Source organism: Paroedura picta, chromosome 7, assembly GCF_049243985.1.
Source record: "Paroedura picta isolate Pp20150507F chromosome 7, Ppicta_v3.0, whole genome shotgun sequence".
Classification (NCBI taxonomy): Eukaryota; Metazoa; Chordata; class Lepidosauria; order Squamata; family Gekkonidae; genus Paroedura; species Paroedura picta.
The window spans coordinates 104,720,580-104,744,320 of record NC_135375.1 but is presented as its reverse complement, the minus strand read 5'-3'; the positions used below and the strand labels follow the sequence as shown (position 1 = coordinate 104,744,320).

Genomic DNA, 23,741 nt, shown 5'->3' with positions numbered 1-23,741 from the left:
GTGCTGTGTCATGTATCTGCTTCTTAGGCAGGGCTGTCAGCTCTGCATTTGGAAATACCAGGAGATTGGGGGGATAGGGGTGAGGTTAGAGCAGGTGGAATCTGGGGGAAGGGAGGGACCTCACTGGGGTCTCATACCATGGAATCTATCTCCCAAAAAATATGTTGTGATTTATATCCAGAACCAATAGCTACTCTTTGCATTGGCTTTACTATTCAGCTCCCTCAGCTGAAAGAGAAATTTAAAAAACAATATAACTTTGATACTCTACAATTAACTCCATGTATATATTTTAACTGTGATTCTTACTGTGATTAGTCTTCTTCAGAGTCAGATTTATTTCACTAATTTATATTAACATATTAATGGCAAAGAAAGTTGCCAATTTTGTCAACGTATTAATTCACCCAATGTTGTGTGATGTTAATACGTTGCTAAAATTCAAGGTATAAGCTGAAGAAGTGTGCATGCACATGAAATTTTGCACCCAGAATAAAACTTTTGTTAGTCTTAAAGGTCGCACTTGACTTTTTAAAGTCTGAAGAAGCGTGTACACACACGAAAGCTTATCCCTTGAATCTGTTAAATCCGTGGGTTCAGGGTGGACATGGACACTGGAAGTTTTATTAGGACCCCACCATGATAGAAGCAGAACTGAACCAAAGAAACCCACAACCAACCCCACTTATATATTGTTGTAACCCACCAAGAGCCGGCTTCAGGAGTGGCAGGGAATAAAACACAGAAGAAGAAGAAGAAGAAGAAGAAGAAGAAGAAGAAGAAGAAGAAGAAGAAGAAGAAGAAGAAGAAGAAGAAGAAGCCACACAATAGATCAGGAGTAGGCAAACTGGGGCCCTCCAGATATCAATGGACTACAATTCCCATGAGCCCCTGCCAGAATTGTAGTCCATCTGGAGGCCCACAGTTTGCCTATCCCTGCAATAGATCTTCCCACCAGTGCACTCTATTGGTCACACTTGCTTTAAACTGACTGGATCTGGCAGCTGGGATCCCACTGCACATTGGTTACTTACATTGCAGGCTTACCATCCTGCTTCATACCTCAAGCGCAGTCCTCAGCAGGTCTACAGACACAGCATCAAAACTTTGTTGGACTTAAAGTTGTCCCTGGACTCAAACTTTGTTCTGCCACTTCAGACCCACACTGCTCTGCGCCTGAATCTCTCTTCATCTTGACTCAGAGTTTGAGTCCAATGGCTAATGAAGACTAGGACAAATGAAGTAAATTAGTAAACAAAATCATGAAGATATGATCTATCCAACCAATATGCAGCATAATGTAGACGTTTAGCAGAATTAAGTTCCTTGCTAGAATAATGTTGGATACCTTCATGATGCTATTTACTAATTTACTGCTTATTTGCTCACTCCTTGTTGTGATGGCAAAATCATATACAAAATAGCAGCAATTATGCTTTATAGTTCAGCTCTTTTCTGAACAGAAATTAAGTTCACATGAGAGGGTCACAGTCATTTGTGATGAGACTCAAGAAATGCTTGTCAGTACAGTTTGAGAACAGCGTAGAACAAGAATATTTTCTCATTTGCTCCCTGCATTCTGAGTTGCCATTTTTATAGATGGCCATTGCAGCCAGAGAAAGTTATGGGACTAACGTAGATTCAAATGCGTCTGGCTAACGAAAGAACAAAAAATCATAGTCCTACCATAGTGTTTCATGCCAAATGAACTGACCACCAGTAACCAAAGAGAAGGCATTTTAATCATTTACATTAGCAATTCTCAACCTGTGGGCTGCGGACCACATGTGGTCCTTCGACTAATTGGAGGTGGGCTGTGAAGTACGCCTTCTCCCCCCCCCCCCCGGCCCTTTACAACACACTTCGGGTGTCATTGTCTCCCATCACTCCCAGATGGGACTATCTCGTTGCAGAGAAACAAGCTCAGGGTTCCCATTGATTTGTCATTGTCATGAGTTAAAATTTCCTTGAAAATAAAATGTTCCTTATGTTCATTGTTCTGGCATGTCTGTATCTTATTTTGAAGGGATGTTTAAACGTTACCATAGCAATCAGAGAGCGTTAGGGCAGTGGTTGAGAGTAGAGGAGTAAACTACCCCCCCCCCCACACCGGGCCTCAGTAAAAGGCGTTGAGTGGTCCCCGGTGAGTGGTCCCCGGCGTTGAGTGGTCCCCGGTGATAAAAAGGTTGGGGACCACTGATTTACATAATAAAAGCAACACCCTACAGCAGGGGTAGTCAACCTGTGGTCCTCGAGATGTCCATGGACTACAATTCCCATGAGCCCCGCCAGCATTTGGAAGACCACAGGTTGACTACCCCTGCCCTACAGCACCATCTTTACACCCCCACTGGACCCTACACTAGCACAAGAACTGCAATGACATGACCAGGGAATCCCTATGGGAGGCTTTGGGTGCTGAAGTGGAGGTTACCATGTGACTGTACTGTAATCGGAAGTATAAATGCTTTGTTTTAAGAAGAACAGTTGGTTCTTATATGCCGCTTTTCTCTACCCAAAGGCATCTCAAAGAGGCTTACATTCGCCTTCCCTTTCCTCTCCCCACAACAGACACCCTGTGAGGTGGGTGAGGCTGAGAGAGCCCTGATATAACTGAGGAAGATATTGTTCTTATATACTGCTTTTCTCTGCCCGCTTTTCTCTCTTATATGCTGCTTTTCTCTACCCGCTTTTCTCTCTATTAACGGCTCTTGTTTTAGAAGAGTTGTTTTTTATATGCCACTTTTCGCAAACAGAAGGAGTCTCAAAGCAGCTTACACTCCCCCTCCCATTCCTCTCCCCACAACAAACACCCTGTGAGGTAGGTGAGGCTGACAGAGCCCTGATATTACTACTTAGTCAGAACAGCTTTCTCAGTGCTATGGCGAGCCCAAGGTCCCTTATCTGGCTGCATGTGGCGGAGTGGGAAATCAAACTTGGCTCCGAGATTAAAAGTCCACACTCCTAACCACTACAACCAAGCTGGCCTTTAGACTAGAGCCTCTGCGTGCTCTCTTCCTTTTGGATCCCTGCTTTTCCTGCAGGGAGCCAATTCCTCGGCTGCTGAATAAAAAAGATAAAAGATCTTTTGTTTTTCTCGCCCTTGGGGTTTTCTGCAGTTGGGGTGTTGGGGACACCAAGTTGTCCACCTATTTGACTAAAACATCCTCCTGATATATGTAGTCTGGTGATGTCTATTTCACTGCCTGAGGACACACAAAAGCTCACACCTTGAGTAAAACCTAGTCGGTCTTACACGTGCAATCGCTGGACTGCAACTTTGTACAGCCGCTCGCCTTCAGCCCAGAACCTCTCTTTATCCTAACAAAAAATAGAGTCCCATAGCACCTTTAAGACCAACAAAGATTCATTCAAAGCTGTGAGCTTTCAAGGGCCTGCGCTCTTCCTCAGACTGTTTATCCTGACACATTATTATTGCGCTTTTGGAAATATCCCCTGAGCCTGGGAGGGGGGGGGATCCTAGGTGAGCAGGACGCTGCACCTTAAATGAGCCTTATGGGGTCGCTCGCGTTGAACCTCAACATCGAGCGAGCCGCTGGGGCCCGCGAGGCCTGGGCAGGCCGCCCGGTTGCCAAGGCGACGCAGAACGGCCAGCCGCCTCTGGAGGCGCACGCGCAAAAAAAAAAATAAACCGCCCCGGCCGCGGTTGCCAAGGCGACCATAACAGCCGGGAGACGCCGAGAAGTCTGCCGCTCCGACGGCCCCCGCCGGTTGATGGCTCCGAAGCGGCCCAAGAGCGCGGCTGGCGGGGGGCCTCCTCCGGCCCCGGGGGCTGGCTCCAAAAACTGGGAAGCCGCGCTGGTGGCTGCGCGCCTGGAGGAGGTGCGTGGGCCGCGCTGCGGACGGACGGGCCGGTCTGGATGACCTCGAGGGAGCCCTCGAGTTTGGACGTTGCTTTGCGAAGGCGGGGTGGTGTGGGGTGGGGGGCTCGGCGCGCTCGTCTCAGGGGCCACGAGTGTCTCGGGGCTTCCTAGGGTCGCCAACCCCCAGGGGCTGGCTGGAGATCTCCCGGTATTACAGATGATCCCCATTGGGTTGCCAGCTCTGCGTGGGGAGACGTTGTGGGTGGAGGCGAGAGTGGGTGGGATTTGGGGCTGGGAGCATAATGCTATGGAGCCCACCCTCCAAAATAGGAATTTTTTTCCCAGGGGAACTAGGTTTGACACCTCTGAGTTAGGAAGCACCTGGAGACTTTGGGGGTGGAGCTGGGAGTGGGTGAGACCTCAGTGGAGTATCATGCTGTGGAGTCCCCCCTCCAAAGCACTCATGTTCTCCTGTGAAACTGGTCTCATTCACCTGGAGATGAGCTATAATTCCAGGGGATCCCCAGGTCCCACCTGGAGGCTGGCATCCCTAGGTCCACCCTCCAAAGCATCTCTTTTCCCCAGGAGAACTGATCTCTGTCATCTGGAGATGAGCTACAATACCAGGAGATTCTCCAAGCCCCACCTAAAGACTGGCATCCCTATGACTACCCTCCAAAGGAGCCATTTTCTCCAGGGGAACTGATCGCTGTTGCCTGGAGATGAGCTGTAAAACCAAGGGTTCCCCAGATCCCACCTGGAGGCTGGCATCCCTAGAACTTCAGACAACCAAGATTTCTTCATCTGGAGAAAATGGCTGCTTTGGGCAGTGGATTCCATGGTATTATATTCCAAGGAAGTCCCTCCCTTCCCTTCTCTTCAGGCTGCACACACACACACACACACAATCTCCAGGTATTTTCCAACCTGGAGCTGGCAACCCTAGAGCTTCCGTCCAGCAGCAGCTCTAAACTGACACAGGTTTACTGGAAAGTGTCCTATTCCTTCTTGTGGATTTAGTTGCACTGGACAGGTTAGAAACCCTACAGCCTGACCCTAAACAGGAAAGTAAGTCCCCAAAAGATATTAGTGCTTGTTTCTGTCACCTCAACCTCTGAAATGAGAATATTTGAGAATATTTTTTTTTGGGGGGGGGGAGCTGGGTAAAAGGGAAGCAAAAAAAACATTTAAATAGGATGGAAATTGTATGTGATGACATTTGTGTCTATAGTCCTGCCCAGGACTGAGCTTGAGGCTTGAAGCAGAATGGAAGCTTCCATTGTAATTGACCAATGCCGGATCCAATCATTTTAAACTGAAACTGACCAACAGCACACATTGGGGGGAAGATCCATTGTTTGCTTGTGAACAGAAGTTGGGGTGTTCTGGAGGGTTTTCGGTGCAGTTCTAAGGTCTGCATGTACCATGCTGGGGTCCTAATAAAGAGCTCCGGGGTCCATGTCAACAACTGAACCCATGGATTTAATAATGACTGCCAGCCTCTAGGTGAGACCCGGGGAATGCTCTGGAATTGCGAATCCTCTGCAGACTTACAGAGATTTGTTCTCCTAGAGAAAATGGCAGCTTTGGAGGGTGGGCTCTGGCATTGTGCTGCGGAGGTCCCTGTCCTCCCCAGGGCCCATCTTTGCTGGCAGGGACTCCTGGGAATTGTAGTCCATGGACATCTGGAGGGCCGCAGTTTGACTACCCCTGATATAATGAGTGTGATAATTAAAGCCAGCTTGGTGTAGTGGTTGAGAGTGGTGGCTTCTAATCTGGTAAACAGAGTTTGATTCCCTGCTCCTCCACATGCAGCCAGTTAGCTGATCCGCACCTACCTCGCAGGGTGTCTGTTATGGGGAGAGGAAAGGGAAGGCGATTGTAAGCTGCTTTGAGACTCCTTCTGTTGGAGAAAAGTGGCGTATCAAAGCCAACTCTTCTTCTAAAACAAGGGCCGTTAATAGAGAGCAACGCAAGCTGTCCCACTGCTCGGATGCCACAGAAGTCTGGCTCCGAAAAACACCTTGCTTAGCTCTTCACACACCTCTTTTGGCTTAGGGTTCTCTATTTCTGGTCTGGTGACTTCTGATTTGGCTGTTGGCTAGAGGAGAGGTCATCTTTTGATTTGCTGTGGTTCCCAAGAGTCAGCAAGCTCAGTTGACACGATGGTCCTGACAAAGGGTGATAGCCCCTTGAACTCAAGGATGTAAGGGAAGACGTGAGAAGGAGAAATGCAATTAGCTGTAGACCCTTTGCATCTGACATCTTACGCTGCTGGGAAGTACATGTGCTTGTTTCATAAGGCCGATAGTTATATTAAAAGCAGAGTCTGCCCAGGCCTGGCAGATATTAATACTGAAGCTCGTTTGTTCTGGAGTGTCTTGTGACATTTTTAATATCCCTTAATCCGACAGAGCCATGAATTTTACAGATTGCTTTGCTTTATTGTTTTTTTCCAAGTGCAAGCGGGTCCTTGCCCTCTCCCCGTCGCAAAATTGTGGCTGTGCTTTTTTTGGGCTCCAGATATCAACTTGGAGCAAATGGTGAGCTCTATGGTATCACATTGCCACCTGGTGGTAGTGAGCTCTTTCCGATTCATAACTTGGCATTGAGATAGATTCAGGTGGGTCACCGTGTTGGTCCGAAGCAGCGGAACTAAGTTGTAGCCCAGTGACACCTTGAAAACCAGCAAAGTTTTATTCGGGGTATAAACTTTCATGTGCATGCCCATTTTGTCAGATTGCATCTGGCAAACTGTTCATACACACAAAAGCTTATACCTTCAAGAGCCAGCGTGGTGTAAAACTAAGGGTGGTGGCAGCTAATATGGAGAGTCAGGATTGATTCCTCCGCAGGCAGCCTGGGTGATCTTGGGCTAGTCACAGTCCTGTTAGAGCTGTTTTCGCAGAGCAGATTTGTCAGATCTCTCTCAGCCCCACATGTCTCACAGGGTGCCTGTTGTGGGGAGAGGAAGGGAAATCGGTTGTAAGCTGTTTTGCGACTCCTTCGTATAGTGAAAAACGGGGTATAAAAAACGACTCTTCTTCTTCTTCTAAAACTTTGTCGGTCTTAAAGGTGCCACTGGACTCAGAGTTTCAAAATCAGCATTGTAAGCGTGGCAAACGTTTATGAAAACAGAACAATAACGTTAACAGTCCCTAGATATAGAAAGGCAGCAATGTGTAATTTCTGTGATTTGTTTTGGAACTCAAACAGGAAAACTGGATCCCAAGCATCGCCTTCCTTGTTGGGAACCAAATCGAAGACGAGCTGCACATGAAGGCTCTGTCTCTTGCCGTGCAGGTGCCGCAGCGGAAGCTCTTCAGCGTGATATCTTGGGAACAAATATTAGAAGAGGTACTTAACAACGTTGGCTAATTGGACCTTGTCAGATCTCGGAAGCTAAGCAGGGTCAGCCCTGGTTAGCATTTGGATGGGAGACCACCAAGAAAGTCCGGAGCTGCTCCACAGAGTCATGCAATGGAGGTCGCCATAAGTCATCTGCGGTTTGACAGCATATTCCATTGATAATGATGGGAGCGGGTGACTTGAGAGCCAGGGCTAGAGAATCCCCAATAAATGGCTGTCCAACCTCTGTGAACACCTCCACCAAGGCCTATTATGCATGGCCGCTGAAACGGAGGTATGGAGAACACGAAGGAGGAAGAAGCGAAGCAAACCACAAATGCATGGGACGCAACGCAACGGCGGCAAAACCCAAAGCAGCCGATTATGCGCGCGGCCAATCCGGAGCCACTTCTGGTTGCGCCCTGGTCGCCTGGGAAGCTCCACTTTCTTCCGCATTTCGCTAACGCAGCGTTTTCGGCAGCATACTTTGACTCTGCGCCCGGTTGCCGCCTGCGGCGTGCATAATTGGTGATTTGAGCCGCCGCCATTCCACCCTGAATGCAGACCTTCCACTCCGTGCATAATAGGCCAAGGGAGAGCCCCTCTAGGTTACTGGTTCCATCATCACACGGCTTTTACTGTCAGGAAGTTTAGCTGTAATCTACAAATTAGAATGCATTCCTAGGCAGGGTTACCCCTTTCTAAACCTGTTGGTTTAAATGGGTTTAGAAGGCTGACACTGTTTAAGACCACACAGGTAATCCCTCTTGTAACTCAGTCTGCCAAGCCAAAGAAGTGATGACGTCTCGTTTTCGATAACTGATGTCTGACATGTGCATATGGAAAGGGTCATCAAGATGCAGCTGACTTGGGGCATCCACAGTAAGGGGCTTTCAAGGCGAGTGAGAAGCAGAGGTGGTTTGTCATGGCCTTTCTCTGCAAAGTGCTAGTTGGTGGTCGCCCTTCCAATTACTGGACCTGCTTAGCTTCTGAGATCTATAACACGAAAAAACAGGTGGTTCTAAATAAATATCCTAACAGAAAAAGAGAGAACCTGTCCCAGGCTATCAAAATCAGTTAACAATATATTTATACAATCTCTGTTTTAATGATAGAGCCTCTTGTGGCTTAGGGTGTTCTTCAGCCTAATTGTAAGCATCAAACCTCTTGTGGCGCAGAGTGGTAAGGCAGCAGACATGCTGTCTGAAAGCTCTGCCCATGAGGCTGTGAGTTCAATCCCAGCTGCTGGCTCTAGGTTGACTCAGCCTTCCATCCTTCCGAGGTCGGTAAAATGAGTACCCAGCTTGCTGGGGGGTAAACGGTAATGACTGGGGAAGGCACTGGCAAACCACCCTGTATTGAGTCTGCCATGAAAACGTTAGAGGGCGTCACCCCAAGGGTCAGACATGACTTGGTGCTTGCACAGGGGATACCTTTACCTTTACCTTATTTTAATGATAAATGAAACAGCCAGAACGGACTCTAGATTTTGTTCCGTTTTCAAAGTAGAGTGGTATCTGGACAAAGCTCTCCCATACCTGTGAGCTGAAGGCCGGTATTATATGCATAGAATTTTGATTACAGCTTAGAGTTGGTTGAAATATTGAAAACTTCTAGGATAAGTTTCAAAATCTCAGGAGGAAACAACCACCAATGAAAGGTCTACTTTGATAACGGAACAAAATCTAGAGTCCGTTCTGGTTGTTTCATTTATCATTAAAATGGAGATTGTATATATATATTGTTAACTGATTTTGATAGCCTGGGGCGGGTTCTCTCTTTTTCTATTAGCTTTTGAGATCTAACAAGATCGGGCTGTCCCATGCCGCTTTGAGGTTCCTCAACCCCCTGTGCTTTCACTAACTCTTTCTTCTTCCACTGGCAGACATTAAAATCTCCCACTGAAAAACTCTGGTTTATGTAGTAAACCCATCTTGCTGGGGGGTAAACGGTAATGACTGGGGAAGGCACTGGCAAACCACCCCATATTGAGTCTGCCATGAAAACGCTAGAGGGCGTCACCCCAAGGGTCAGACATGATTCGGTGCTTGCACAGGGGATACCTTTACCTTTAACCTTGAGGATCAGATTGTGAAACTACACTGCTGTTCATAGGGAAGGAAATAAGCAATTCTGCAAGGTGTACCCAAGCTTTTGGGTGTAACGGAGGTGGCTCTTTGGATCAGTTTGCATCTTGAACCGACATCTACTTTCAAGTTATTTTGTAGAAATGATACCCAACTTGTTTGCCTGGTACACCAACGCCTACTGAAGAACACATCAGAGAGACTCCAGAAGTAGACAGAACTTTATTGCAATAAAAAGGATCTTGGTAACAAAGTCCTGTAACCACTGACCTTTTTTACAGTGTGATAAACAACTTTTTGACATGTGCAGGTGTCTTTTTATTGCCACATATATCCGTTCTCATATCTGTGAGCACAATTTGTCAAGTCTAAACATACCTAAACAAAAGAGCCTCTTGTGGCGCAGAGTGGTAAGGCAGCTGCCTGACAGCTTTGCCCATGAGGCTGGGAGTTCAATCCCAGCAGCCGGCTCAAGGTTGACTCAGCCTTCCATCCTTCCGAGGTCGGTAAAATGAGTACCCAGCTTGCTGGGGGGGTAAACGGTCATGACTGGGGAAGGCACTGGCAAACCACCCTGTATTGAGTCTGCCAAGAAAACGCTAGAGGACGTCACCCCAAGGGTCAGACATGACTCGGTGCTTGCACAGGGGATACCTTTACCTTTACCTTTAAACATACCTTGCCCTTATGGTTTGCTGTGAAATAGTTCCCTCATCTCCCTACTTTAACATTTCCACTTAATCAGCTGAGCTCCAAAATATTTCGCTAGACAGTTTACCATCTTATCAGGAACCTTTTACATAATAGCTAAATCAGCTAAAGTTAACATTAGCTTGTAAGCTCAAGCTATGTACTAATTAGTCTTGCTAATTAGTGTTATCTTTATTGGTCTTGCTAACTTGCCTATCAGAAACATTGATGAACACAAGCAATTCCCAGCATTCATTTCCTATGTTTGTTCATGGCGCTGTGTTTTTCTTACAGATTATGGATTCTGGAAATGTAAAAGTCAAGAAAATCAAAGAAAGTCAGGCTCCAGCACCATTGTATTCTGAGGCAAGTGGGCCCTTTTCCTGCTACCATTCCTCTGGTCCGTTGGGCTGGACCCAGCCAACTTTTCACTCTGCTTTCCCCAATTCTCCTCCTGACTGCAGCTCCCATCCCACATGGCTTCTGTCCATGCAGATCCCCTGATTTCTGTCATAGCCACTTCCGACATCCGATGGAATCCTTTCCTACTATTTTTCACCAGCAGGAAGCTAGATGTGATGTGGTGGTTAAAAAAAAAAAAAAGGTGAATTCAGTCTTGGGCCATGTTAGATCCAAGGGGTCAAGGAAGCCAGGATGCTGGGACTTCATTTCAGCTGGAAAAATTTCCCCTCCGCCTCTCTTCTTGCAAAATTGCAGTTTTCATTTTGGATTGGCCGGACAACCCCAGACTTCATCACCTGGTTTGCCCAGCCTTCATGAGAGTCAGCATAGTGTCGTGGTTAAGAATGGCAGACTCTGATCTGGAGAACCTGGTTTGATGTCTCACCCCTGCTCCACATGCAGCCAGCTGGGTGACCTTGGGCTAATCGAAATCCCTTCTGAGCTGTTCTTGCAGAGCAGTTCTCTTAGAGCTCTCTCACCTTCACAAGGTGTCTGTTGTGCGGAGAAGAATGGAAGGGGGTTTGTAAGCTGCTCTGAGACTGTGTAATTCAGCCTTTCTCAACCAGGTTTTCATGACATTTTAAAAATATATAAAGCATTAATTAACTCCCACCCAATCAGGAAATTCCTCCATGGACATCTGGAGAGCCACAGTTTGGCCATCCTGGAGTTTCTTGATGGCCCTGGAAGGATTTCCTGAATGTGTGGGAATTAATTAATTCTTTATATATTTTTAACATTTGTTTAAACATTTCTCAGGTGATAAGACCATATATGGCCATGTTGACTTGCCCCTCCCCTCCCAAAATGGTCAGTGATGATCCTGGAGGGGTGAAAAGAGGAGGGGCCCTGGGTGGGTGTGTCCACAGCTCTGCTTCCCAATCATATTCTACAGGGTTGTGCACCACTGCTGGGGTTTCTCAAAGCCTGGAGAGTTAGGGGCTTCTCATTGGTAAAAAAAAAAAAAAAGGAAATATAATGGAAACTGGGATATAAAAAACCCAGCTCTTAAGTAAGGTGTGTGGAGAGGGGGCGGCTGCTAAAAGAGAATCCTGTTCGTTTGAGATTTTATGCCATGGTAACTTTTTTGAGCTATGCCAGTCATGTTCCTGTGAATACCTGGTATGACAAGCATATATTGACAGTGGAGACGGCCTCAGCCTTTGCTTCGCTTGCGGGTGTCAGGCACACTGAATAGATTGCCAATCAGACCTGAAAATGGGGCTTGTTTGGAAATCAGTCTTGGGGGGTTTGATTGCTTTTTTTACTAGTGACATTGAGTAAGGAAGCAGGAGTACTCCAAGGCGGTTTACAGGTGACTTTACCTCTGGGGGAATCACACCTGAGGACAGATTCTGATATGTAGCCAGGTTGGTTGGAAGCAGCAAAACAAAGTTTGAGTCCAGCACCACCTTGAAGACCAACGAAGTTTGATGCAAGGTAGAAGCTTTCGTGTGCATGTATCTGACAAAGTGTGTGTGCACACAAAAGCTTATACCTTGAATCAGAGTGCCATTAGACTCAAACTCTGTTCACCTGAGGACAGAGCGATTGTGCAGGATGAACAAGAAAATGGCAAGATCTGGAGAAATAAGCCAGAATGCACTCGAGTATGGGGGTCGCCTTGCTTTGTACTGCATGATTGTTGTCAAGGAGAAAGCAACAACATAGGGAGGCTAGAAGATCCTGGTCAGAACTAGTGGTTATAAATTGACTTCTATGTGTTTGGGCTGGCAGTCAGAAAGGTTCTGTGGTTTTTCTTTACCCGTCTGAATCGGTGCTTCCAGGCTTGCACACCATGGTCTTGGTTGTGTGAACCGATCTGAATAACACGCCGATGATTCTGCCCCATAACAGAGATGACTCTTGGATGGGATGACTCTTGATCTATGGGCTGAAATGGTTCTCCCTCCTTCAACTCAACACTCCTAGTGGTTGTAGGCCAGGATCCCAAGAGCGATGTGATTGAGTTGGCCCGACAAATTGACATTGGATTCGAGTTTTGTGCCCATGCAAGGGTGCATGGCGATTTGCTCTTGAGATCAAGAGTCCTTTGCAGAGAACCTTGGGATACTCCACGGAGGTCTTCTGTCATTATTCTCATTAGTTTGACTTGTGTCGCTTACGGTGATCCTTAATCCAAGTTCTGGGTTTACTGTCAGAAGCTAACCTGTGTTCTTCTATGTGCACACACCCATAAAGTGTAGACCAGTGCTTCCCATACTTTTTCAGGCTGCCGCCACACTGTAGTACCTATACTACTACTACTACTACTACTACTACTACTACTACTACTACTATTACTTCTTCTTCTTCTTCTTCTTTGGTAGTTGTTCAGTGACCATATTTTAGTCTGGGAAAAAATATAAGTTATTTGAATGTTCTTGGCATTCCACAGGGCCTTCTGGGAGTTCATTCCACCAGGTCAGGGCCAGGACCAAAAAGGCCCTGGCCCTGGTTGAGGCCAAACGCACCTCCCTGCACCTGCAGAGCATAAGGGTGGGAAATCACCGAGGACATCCAGGAATGCTATCACCCAGAGGCAGACAATAGCAAGCCATCTTTGAAACATCTCTTACAAGGAAAATGCAGCTGCAGCAGGAAGACAGGCTATTGACCCCCTGGGCCCTTCTACCACTCCCAGAGGGATGTACCACCCACTTTGGGAACCCCTAGCTTAGATTCTTGCCTGTGTCAGGGAAGGCATTCGTTGTCATTGCCCGAGACCTCAAAATCGACACCATATGCAGTCATTTCTCCAAAGCTGTATGGGAATGAGAAGCTGTCAGAACTCAGGAGTCACACTTCATTCATCCCAGAGCTATAAATATCTCCAGTCAAGGTTAAAAACGAAATTTGGAAACTGTTACGTGTAAAAGCTGTTCCTTCCCAATGCTTCCCTGTCTCGACGAACTCTGTAAGGAGGATGACCCAAGCGAAACGCTCCCCTCCCTGCAGTGAACCCTCACCGAGCTGTGCCTTCTCTTGTTTTCAAGTCATTACTTGGCTCACAGGGCCCAGATGTTAGTGAGCTGTATGAAATTTGGTGGAAACAAGCTGTAAGAAACATCGCCGTAAAACAGCTTGTCAGTGCCACACATCTGGACAGGGCAGCTTGGGCCTTCATGTGGCTGTCATCGCCCGATGAAAATCCAATAACCTTATTCCACCCCAATTAGGCTACATACTGACAGAATCAGAAAGGAGGGAAGGACGTTTGGCATTTAGGGTGGAGCTCCAGTCCTCTTCCCACCAGTAGATCCAAAATGGCTCTTGGTCCTTGATTTGGGGCTTGTAGCTCGGACTGCCATGCGAGATCCATAGGTGGCTGGTTGACTCATAGATGCGTTCCATCATTGCCAGAACCTGAGGGTTTCCTGGAAATCCTGGTTGGGAATCCCTGATCTATCGGCTTCCCCGCACTACAAGCATGTGCCAAGCCCTGTGACCCAAGGGAGAGGGAGGTGTAGAAGTATAAAATTAAATAATTTAAAATAATTTAAAATAACCTTTGTCTTCATACAAGCATGTTCCTTGTAGGTTTCATCTACGTAAAGTGTGTGTATAACTAGGAGTTTTGATTCTAAACATTAAGTTGGACTCATGGTCAGGTACGTTCACCCCACCCCCACCCGCCAAATTGGGTTTAATTTGAGTCTTCCTGAAGCTCATTATCAGTTTACTAAAGTGCCTCTTTGAAGTCGGTTGTGTTCTGAACCCTTTTTTATCTTGTCACTCCTAAAGTTGACGTGTATTTTCCTGTGCAGGTGCTAGAAGTAGCAAAAAGCATTTTGGATGCCGGAGAATCGCTTCCTGTGACTCTGATTGGCAAGTTAATTAAATATCAAATGCTTGCTATCAAGCAGAAGGATATGCTGAGACGGGCTGCTGAAAAGAAGGTACTGTGGCCACAATCATTCATCCATCCATCCATCCAGTCATCCAGTCATCCAGTCATTCATTCATTCATAGATTTTTATACCGTCTTCCCGTACGGCTCAGGGCGGTTCATATAACATTGTAGGGATAACACGTAGAACAGTCGAACAAATAACACAGTCATGTGTTGATATGTTATATCAACCATCTAACAGTGGCTTCAAATAAATAATAACTTAAGACAAGGCCTCAGAGAGGTCAGGCTGCTTCAGGTCATGGAGGCGGTATCTGAGGGGGGACCAGCAGATGTTGTTGGGTCAGTGAGACTCAAGCAAATGCTTGGTGGAGGAGCTCCCTTTCGCAGGCCCTGTGAAATTCTGGGAGTTCATGTAGGTCCCTGATCTCTTCAGGGAGCTCTTTCCACCAGGTGGGGTCCAGGACAGAGAAGGCTCTGGCCCTTGTTGAGGACCGACGTGCTTCTTTGGGGCCAGGGATCACCAGCTGGTTGGTGGTGGCGGAGTGTAGTGTTTTTTGGGGGGTGTAGGCAGAGAGAGGGTCTCTCAGGTACACTGGGCCCAGACCGCGTATGGCATTGAAAGTAAGAACCAAAACCTTAAGTCTAATCCAGAATTCAATTGGGAGCCAGCTGAATTGTTGGAGTGCAGGCTGGATGTGAGATCTCCATGGTATATTAGTGAGTATCCTGGCTGCAGCGTTCTGCACCAGTTGTAGTTTCCGGATCAAAGATAAGGGTAGGCCTGCATAGAGCGAGTTGTAGAAGTCCAGTCTAGAGGGGACCGTTGCATGGATCACTGTGGCTAGGTGTTCTGGTGCCAAGTAGGGTGCTAGTCGCTTGGCTTGGCGAAGTTAGTAGAAAGCCTACTGAGTTACTCTCATGAACTGTGGCTCCTGTTTTTCCTCCAAGGCAAAATGCTTTCGATATGTTTTGTTTCTTCTGTTGGGTGGGGACCCTTCCCTGTCCCTGGGAGAGGCTAGCCTCCAATATTTGCCCTGCTCTCTTTCTTGTAGGAGACTTCTCACCATTGCTGGTAGGGCAGACAGGTTTTATTCACATCTAAAAAGCCAAGAACATCACCCATTTGAGGGTCAATCCAAGGACACATAACAGTGTACAAGCTTGCGAGTTCATCAGATCACTTCATCAGGCATGACTATACAAAATTTTAAAGAGATTTTAAGCACACTTTTAGGTCATTCATTTATATAGGTACTAGAGGTAAAGCCCGTTGCATTCAGGAATACAATGGGTGCTAGAATGGGGGGTGGGGTGGCTCTGCAGATGGCCCCCCAGGACCTGGAAAGGCTGCAGGCTGGATGCTCCAGGCAGTGAATTCACTGGCAGGGGCAGCTCTCAGGCGGTAGGGATCTGCAGCCTCTGAACCTCAGAGGGAAGTGGAAGGAGGAGCGGGTGGTCTGGTGGGGGACAGAAGGCTGGCTGCTGGACAGACAGGCCAGCTAGTTAGAGGAGGAGGCACTCATGTGGGACAGCCGCCCTAAGTGGGTGTTAAGCGCTGAATGGTCTTGTGGCTTAGCTCCTCCTCCAAGCCCATACCAGAAATATTAAGTGGAACATATTTATACACTGCTCCACTCAAAAACCAGCTCAGGTTGATTTGCACGGTTTAAGGTAAAGGTAAAGGTATCCCCTGTGCAAGCACCGAGTCATGTCTGACCCTTGGGGTGACGCCCTCTAGCGTTTTCATGGCAGACTCAATACGGGGTGGTTTGCCAGTGCCTTCCCCAGTCATTACCGTTTACCCCCCAGCAAGCTGGGTACTCATTTTACCGACCTCGGAAGGATGGAAGGCTGAGTCAACCTTGAGCCGGCTGCTGGGATTGAACTCCCAGCCTCATGGGCAAAGCTTTCAGACAGCTGCCTTACCACTCTGCGCCACAAGAGGCTCTTGCACGGTTTAAAACACAATAAAACTAATAACCAAAAAACAAATTGAAAAAAAATGAATTACAGTACAAGTTAAAATTATAAAGTTAAAACAACTGTAGTGGATTTCTATCACACTTACCTTTGCTGATGGTGATTCGACCGGGTTGATCCACCCCATGTTAAGATGGGCAGAATCAAGGGGGTAAAACAGCGCTGTGGGGGCAGAAGGGAGGCCCGAGATTTCATTGGAATTGTTCTTAATTGGCTGGCCTCAATCATAGGCTCAGTGGAAGAGCTCCGCCTTGCAGTCCCTGCAGAACTCTAAGAGCTCATGGTGTTAAGACCTGCTCATGTTGGGGTATGGCGGATTACCAAAATCAAGAAGAAGAAGAAGAAGAAGAGTTGGTTCGTATATGCCGTTTCTCTCTACCATAAGGAGTCTCAAAGCGGTTTACAATTACCTTCCCTTCTTTCCCCCCCAACAGACACCTTGTGAGGGAGGTGAGGCTGAGAGAGCCCTGATATTACTGCTCGGTCAGAACAGTTTTATCAGTGCTGTGGCGAGCCCAAGGTGACCCAGCTGGTTGCATGTGGGGGAGCGCAGAATCGAACCTGGCATGCCAGATTAGAAGTCCACACTCCTAACCACTGCACCAAACTGGCTCTCATCAAAGAGAGTCAGTCAACAACTCAAACTAATGAGAAGAATGACAGAAGACCGCCGTGGAGTATCCCAAGGTTCTCTGCAAAGGACTCTTGATCTCGAGAGCAAATCGCCATGCATCCTTGCATGGGCACAAAACTCGAATCGAACCCGGCTTGCCAGATTAGAACTTCGCACTCCTAACCGCTACACCAAGCTGGGAAATGGAATAGAACAATAGTACATAGATAATGTTGAATCAAGCAGACCAGCCAAAACTGTGTACAGCAAGATTACTGCAAATAAGACATAACATAAGACAATTTTTTTTCCAAACAACAGTGTTGTCAAATAGTTGTCCAAGTTATAAATAATGCTGATTGGAAAAGCCACCAGTTAGAGCTTGTTTTTCAGCTAAATGCCCTCTTCGAAGAATCAGCTTGGTGATTATAAGCCCCTCTGAGACACATGATGCCTATTGGGTGACCTTGTGCCATGCACAGTTCTCTCAGTGCTCTCTCAGCCCCACCTACCTCACAAGGTGCCTGTTGTGGGGAGGGAGAAAGCCCCTCTGAGACACATAAGGCCTGCTGGGTGACTTTGGGCCATTTTCAGTTATCTCAGAGCTCTGTGAGCCTAACCTATCTCCCAGGTTCAAATGAGTAGCCGTGTTGGTCTGAAGAAGCGCAATAAAATCACGCCTTGAATAAATCTTTGTTGGTCTTAAAGGTGCTACTGGACTCTGACTTTATTGTGCTATCTCCCAGGGTGTTGTGGCATGTTGTGGGATGAGGAAGGGAAGGATATTGTACGCCGCTTTGAGACTTCTCCGGGTAATAAAAAACAGAGTCCAAAACCCCAGCTCTCCTCCTCCTCCTCCTCCTTCCTCTTCCTCTTCTTTTTCCTCTTCTTCTCCCTGTGCTTTCCTATTTCCAGTTTCATTGCATTTAACAATCAGCGCGGTCCTTTCTGTGAGATTGCAATGTGAACATACACACTGTTCTCTGATTTGGCAGCCATCTGACGACCGGGAAAAGGAAAAAGAGGAGAAGGGGAAGGGGAAAGGCAAGTCCGCTGGCAAGAAGGAGAAACCACCCAGCGCCAAGGCCGGCGGGAAAGCAGGGAAAGGGAAGAAGGCATCTGATGCCCAGCAGTACTCGGGAACAACCATTAAGAAGGAAACCAAGCTGAAGCGGCGTGGAGAAGAGGACGATACTGATAAGTATATTGGTGGGTAACCACGGAGTGAGTGCTGTATGTCCAAAAGACACCCATGAAGCTGATGCTGATGTCAGCCGTTCAGTCGAATCTGACTCTGGGCACTCCTATAGCTCAGCTGTCTCCAGGTCTTCCGATCTTCTTTTAGTTGCATAATGCTCTGGCCAGTGTCCATTTTGATAATCTGTAACCCCTATGTTCTCTGTTGACCTGGTTTCCTTTTACCACCAACCGATCCTAGCATCATTGCTCTGGCAGTTGAGTTGGATCGCATGATGCAGTCAAAGCGAGCGAGCAGGAGTTTGGCGATTTTGCCTTCCAGTGATGCGTCAGGCTTTATGGGCTCTCGTGCGTCCCTCGTGACTTTTGCTGTCCATGGAACCTGCAGAAGCCTTCTCCAGCACCAGAGTTCAAACTAATCGATGATCCTCTCTCCCAATTTTTTTCATCGTCCAGCTTTCACAGCCATAAGTGGCTATTGGAAATACGATAGATCCAACTAAACTATGATTGGTAGTCAGACTTTGTTGTTGTTGTTAGTTGCGAAGTCGTGTCCGACCCATCGCAACCCCCTGGACAATGATCCTCCAGGCCTTCCTGTCCTCTACCATTCCCCAGAGTCTATTTAAGCTTTCACCGACTGCTTCAGTGACTCCATCCAGCCACCTCGTTCTCTGTTGTCCCCTTCTTTTGCCCTCGATCGCTCCCAGCATTAGGCTCTTCTCCAGGGAGTACTTCCTTCTCATGAGGTGGCCAAAGTATTTGAGTTTCATCTTCAGGATCTGGCCTTCTAAGGAGCAGTCAGGGCTGATCTCCTCTAGGACTGACCGGTTTGTTCGCCTTGCAGTCCAAGGGACGTGCTCGTTTCGAGCTTATCATCGCTGAGCGATTCTGTTCTTCCCCGTGTTGCCTTTGGGTACGAGTGACAGGCTTTTGTCTATTCTGAACAGATGACGAGCCAGATGATGGTGCTCAGTATTATTTCATCCTTTGGGGTTTTCACTCTCCCCAACTCTTGCCGATCCTGTCTGAGCTGGGGATCAACGTTGGAAGCGTCCTTCAGATGTCCTCGGACTATTATGAGCTGCTGCAGGCTCACCTGGAGTCCGTTTCACTGCCAGAAGACCCTCATCTCACACCAGAAGGTAAAAGAATTACAAATAAGGGGAAAGCCTTCATTGTGAACAGAAACGCCCCATAGTCTTTGCGGAGGTTTTTCCATGTGCATTTTTATAGTCATGTGCTTTTGGCAGTAACATCAGTACCACTGTCGTCTTCCATTTTCTTTTTGAGTCTGTCCGCTTGACAGCAATTGGAGGAGGGGAGGGTGTAATGAGAACCAATGTGGTGTAGTGGTGAAAGGGTGGCAACTTCTAGCAAATCAGGTTTGATTCCCCACTCCTCCACGTGCAGCCAGTTGGGTGACCTTAGGCCCATTCCAGTTCTCTTAGATCTGTTCTCACAGAGCAGTTCTCTCAGGGTTCTCTCAGCCCCTCCAACTCCCAGGGTGTCTGTTGTGGGGAGAGGAAGGGAAGGCGATTGTCAGCCGCTTTGACACTCCTTCGAGTAGTGAAAAGTGGGGCATAAAAACCAATTCTTCTACTGTTTCATGTATTGTTGAATAGTTTAATGTAAACCGCCCTGAGCCTTCAGGGAGGGTGGTATATAAATCTAATAAATAAATATATATATAAATAAATAATTTGGGGAGCATGCTCGGCATTGTGATTAACTCTCGGCTCTTAACTGGGCAGCTCAAATATGACACATCCTCACCCCAACCTTGCTTAGTTAACATGCGCAGGTGGCATACATCTTTAGAAGCTGCCCGCAGCCCAAGTTAGCAAGAAGCAAAACAATAAAAATGGATGCAAGTAGTCTCAAAGTGGCCTACAATTGCCTCCCCCTCCTCTCCCCACAACAGACACTCTGTGAAAAAAGTGGGACTGAAAGAGCTCTGAGAGAACTGTGACTGGTCCAAGGCGACCCAGCAGCCTTCATGTGTCTCAGAGGGGCTTATAGTCACCTGTCTTTCCCCACAACAGATACTCAGTGAGGTAGGTTGGGTTGGGAGAGCTCTGAGAGAACTGCAGTTGGCCCAAGATCACCCAGCTGGTTGTATGCGGAGGAAGACTGAGGGGAATCAAACCTGGTCCTGGCCTAGATATCTCTCCGCCTCTCTGAAGTCCCCCTCTGAAGTCTGGGGGTAAGAAGCAGTGCCAAGTCCTTCCCTTCCAACAGGAATGAGACCAGAAAACCAGAGGAGGCGTTGTGAGATGATGCAAAGAACAAGTGTGAGAAAAGAAGCAGAAGACAGTAAAGGGAGGGTACTTGGTTCTCATTTCCCCCACAAAAATCAGCAGCGGGATGTATCACAGTGGAAACGGCCCTTCTCTCATAGCTGGGCTGGCTGGCTGGCTGGCTGGAGAGAGGGAGGGAGCAGGCTTCCCCTGCGTGGTTTTTGAAAGCTCGTGTTCCACTTGGCAAAAGAAGGTATTTGTTTCTCACCTATATATATTTCCAACCTGCAGCCTACTCTGGACGAAGGTAGGCTCCTGATGACAAGACTTGACAAGATTGGGCTTGCCTTGACCAGGGCCTGCTGTTGAAATAGTAGAGGCCTCCAATAGTTTTATCTGGCCTTCTGGTTCACAGAATCGATGATAGGTCCACAGTGTCCTGAGTGCATCTTTTTGTGTAAAGTATTTATTTATGTAAATTGTGGATTTCTTGTATATTTTAAGAATGCTGGTTTTATTTGATGCCTGACCATTGATAAAGGCGGTTACATGAAACACGTCTGGTCAGTGGAGGCATTAGTATTTACGTATGCACTGATTTTTTTTTGGGGGGGGGGGGCTATGCTGAAAGCCTTGGGTTTTTAATCTGATTAGTAAATCCTGGTATTATAATTTTTTTTAAATTGTGTCCCATCTTGTATAGGCCTAAGTTCATTTTCCTTGTGTTGACCTTTTTAGATTCTTAGTAGATTTCCAACAACACATATTTATTTTGATCTCTGATTCGATCAAATCACAGTACAGAAAGATAAAATCTGGCGTGTTTAAGGCCAGTCTCTGTCCATGTAGATATGTTCAAAAATATTGGTGAACAATCAGCTGTTTTCATAATTAAGTCAAACGAATACAAAGATAAAACAAATTACTAAAGTCTCTGGAGCCTAATTTGAGTCTCTGGGATTGCAGGAGGGAGGGGGCCTGAAAGCTCTGCTCCGGAATCAGCCCCTCCCCTCTGGGTGTGTCCAGCTGAACTGCCCTTCTCTCTCTGCCTCTCTCCTGAGTGGGTGGCTTTTCTATTATTGTGAAGTTAACTTGAAGAAATCTACATGTGACTGCTTTATTAAAATCAGCTTCAGCTTTCTTAATATAAATACGTGTGCTGTGTGTTTGTATATGTATGTGTGTGTGTGTGTGTGTGTGTATACATACACACACACTCATCCACTATGAAGGAACTTCAGACTGTGCTCCATTAAAAGAAGAAGGTGGAATATCCTGCATCTGGTGAGAGCTGGGATATTACCCCAAGGGAAGGGATAGGCTATCCCGTCTTTAACAGTGTTGACCTTTTTAGGTTCTTAGTGGATTTCCCACAACACATATTAATTTTGGTCTCGGATTCGATCAAATCACAGTACAGAAAATCTGGCGTGTTTAAGGCCAGTCTCGGTCCTTGTGGATATGTTCAAAAATATTGGTGAACAATCAGCTGTTTGCATAATTAAAACAAACGAACACAAAGATAAAACAAATTAATAAAATGATTTAAAAAAATAATTCTGCCAATCCCGGTATAACGCTCCTCATACCATTGTCCATGACTTACAAACATTCACATTGTTCTTGAATCTGCAAACCTGGACACAGAAGTTTGCCACCTGGTGCATAGTTTGGTGGTTTTTATCAGAAGTTCAAGTCTGATTTTATTCAACCAACCCGGGAAGCCTTCCAGCAATGGGTCAATTGTTTCTTTATGGATCTCACTATAAAAATCATAATTGAAGGGGCTATGCTCAATTGAGTCTACTTCCCTTTGCGGCCAAGGCCAGAGTCTCTATGTATATTTCCACAATCTGACCCTCCCCCCACTGCAAAAAAACAAATTTCATGGTGTGATAACAGACTTGGCTGTTTCAATGGAATGAATACAACAGTTTCTTTTTTTTAATCAAAGCTTGTCAATAGCTAAGTTTTCTAAAGCAGTTTTCACTCTATTGCGCTTTTTCAGTGCTTGAAGCTGAAGCAAAGAAGAAGGAACAGGTGGTGAAGGATCTGAAAAACTTCTGGAAGTACTTGGAACCCATCCTGAACAGTGGGAAACCGGGATCAAACCTTTTCCAGATCGCTAGACTCTATTGCGTCATGAAGGAGTCTTCCTTTCCTGCTGACTGGACTAACAATGAAATGTTGGTTAGTAACCTATTTTTGGAGTAGTTTGGGGGCTACTTGTAGCAAAATACAGTTGTGCTCTCTCTCATGTGTTCTTTCCCTCTCTGTCTCCCTGTCTCTGTCTCTCTCTCTCTGTCTCTCCTCTTCCCATGTCAATAGAACATTTATCGACCATGAGCCAGGATATGGTTTCCTTAGTTTTAAATTCATGCCCTATTGTACTATTGTCCTCTGTACCAGCTGATTGAAACCACTCTTAGCGCCAGTTAGATTCCACATCACCTGGCTGTTTAAGATGCCCCTGTGTCTCCTCCCAAGGCTCAGGTGAGATTTATCAATCCAAAATCTTTGCACAGCACCTCTCGCTTTCCCCCACCCCCCCACTCCAGTCAAGTTTGGCTCTGAGCAGGGCTGAGCCTTGGGCGTAGGATAGTCTTGGGGTCCAGGGGCACATCTATCCTTGATGAGACAAAAATTCCTGCATCCCGTATTCTCCATAGTGGACAGTAAGAAGGAAAGAAGCTGGCTTCAGACCTTGGACTTCTGGGTCTTATCTGCACTGGGCTCATAATCTGTGATCATCTCAGATTTTAAAAAGGAATCTGCACCTGATCTGATTTCCAGTCTGATGTCAATCAGTTTTATTTTTCCATCTGCAGTGTCCCAACTTGACTCTGGAGTCACACCACCTTTATCCCAGGTTATCCAAGAGTGGACATTATCCACTTAATTGGATAAAAAGCACTCCAAAAGCCAACTCTTCCATGTGCAGATGCTCACCTTTTCAGATTTTCTTTCCCTCCCCCTCCTCCTAGCCCAGCCATGCCTCCATCATTCTGAAGCTTCCACCTCGTGCTCCTTTGGCACTCCCCCCCCCCATTCACTCTGGCTGCAGAGCTGGTTGGGAAAACAAAAATCAACAAGAAAACACTTATGGCCTGAGGCTTTGTACTTCCCCCTCCCCTGACTTGTTCTGGCTGTAGAGCCATCGGGGAACAAAAGGCAGGAAATAAAGCCCTTGAGCCATGAGGCTGTTGCCTTGTGCTCTTTTGATACTGGCTGGAGCTTCATACAACCCTGGCTACCCCCCGCCACTGCACTCTAGCTTTAGAGCTGTCCAGGAAGTGAGTAGAAAATAAAAGGCACCTATAGGCTCTGGCACATCCCCCCCCCCTGCCAATCAAGCAGGAAGAAGAGAAGAGAGAAGCCACATACCCAAACTCCGCAAAGAAAAAAGGAAAAATTCCAATCAACTACAAAAAAATCCCTGCATTC

The 23,741-nt window shown here is 46.8% G+C and overlaps 1 protein-coding gene across 2 annotated transcripts in view; it reads left to right on the top strand.

The window, feature by feature from the left end:
* The first annotated feature begins 3,672 nt into the window (after positions 1-3,672).
* Positions 3,673-23,741, top strand: part of SPAG17 (sperm associated antigen 17) — a 90,639-nt gene continuing 70,570 nt past the window's right edge. For both annotated transcript variants that reach the window (XR_013232709.1, XM_077345895.1), the window contains exons 1-7: positions 3,673-3,843; positions 7,041-7,181; positions 10,244-10,315; positions 14,179-14,310; positions 17,856-18,069; positions 19,008-19,202; positions 22,306-22,487. Coding sequence is in view for 1 of the 2 variants with exons in the window: in XM_077345895.1 (XP_077202010.1) it covers positions 3,736-3,843; positions 7,041-7,181; positions 10,244-10,315; positions 14,179-14,310; positions 17,856-18,069; positions 19,008-19,202; positions 22,306-22,487 (1,044 nt within the window). In the remaining variant the exon portion in view is untranslated. The remainder of the gene's footprint in view (positions 3,844-7,040; positions 7,182-10,243; positions 10,316-14,178; positions 14,311-17,855; positions 18,070-19,007; positions 19,203-22,305; positions 22,488-23,741) is intronic.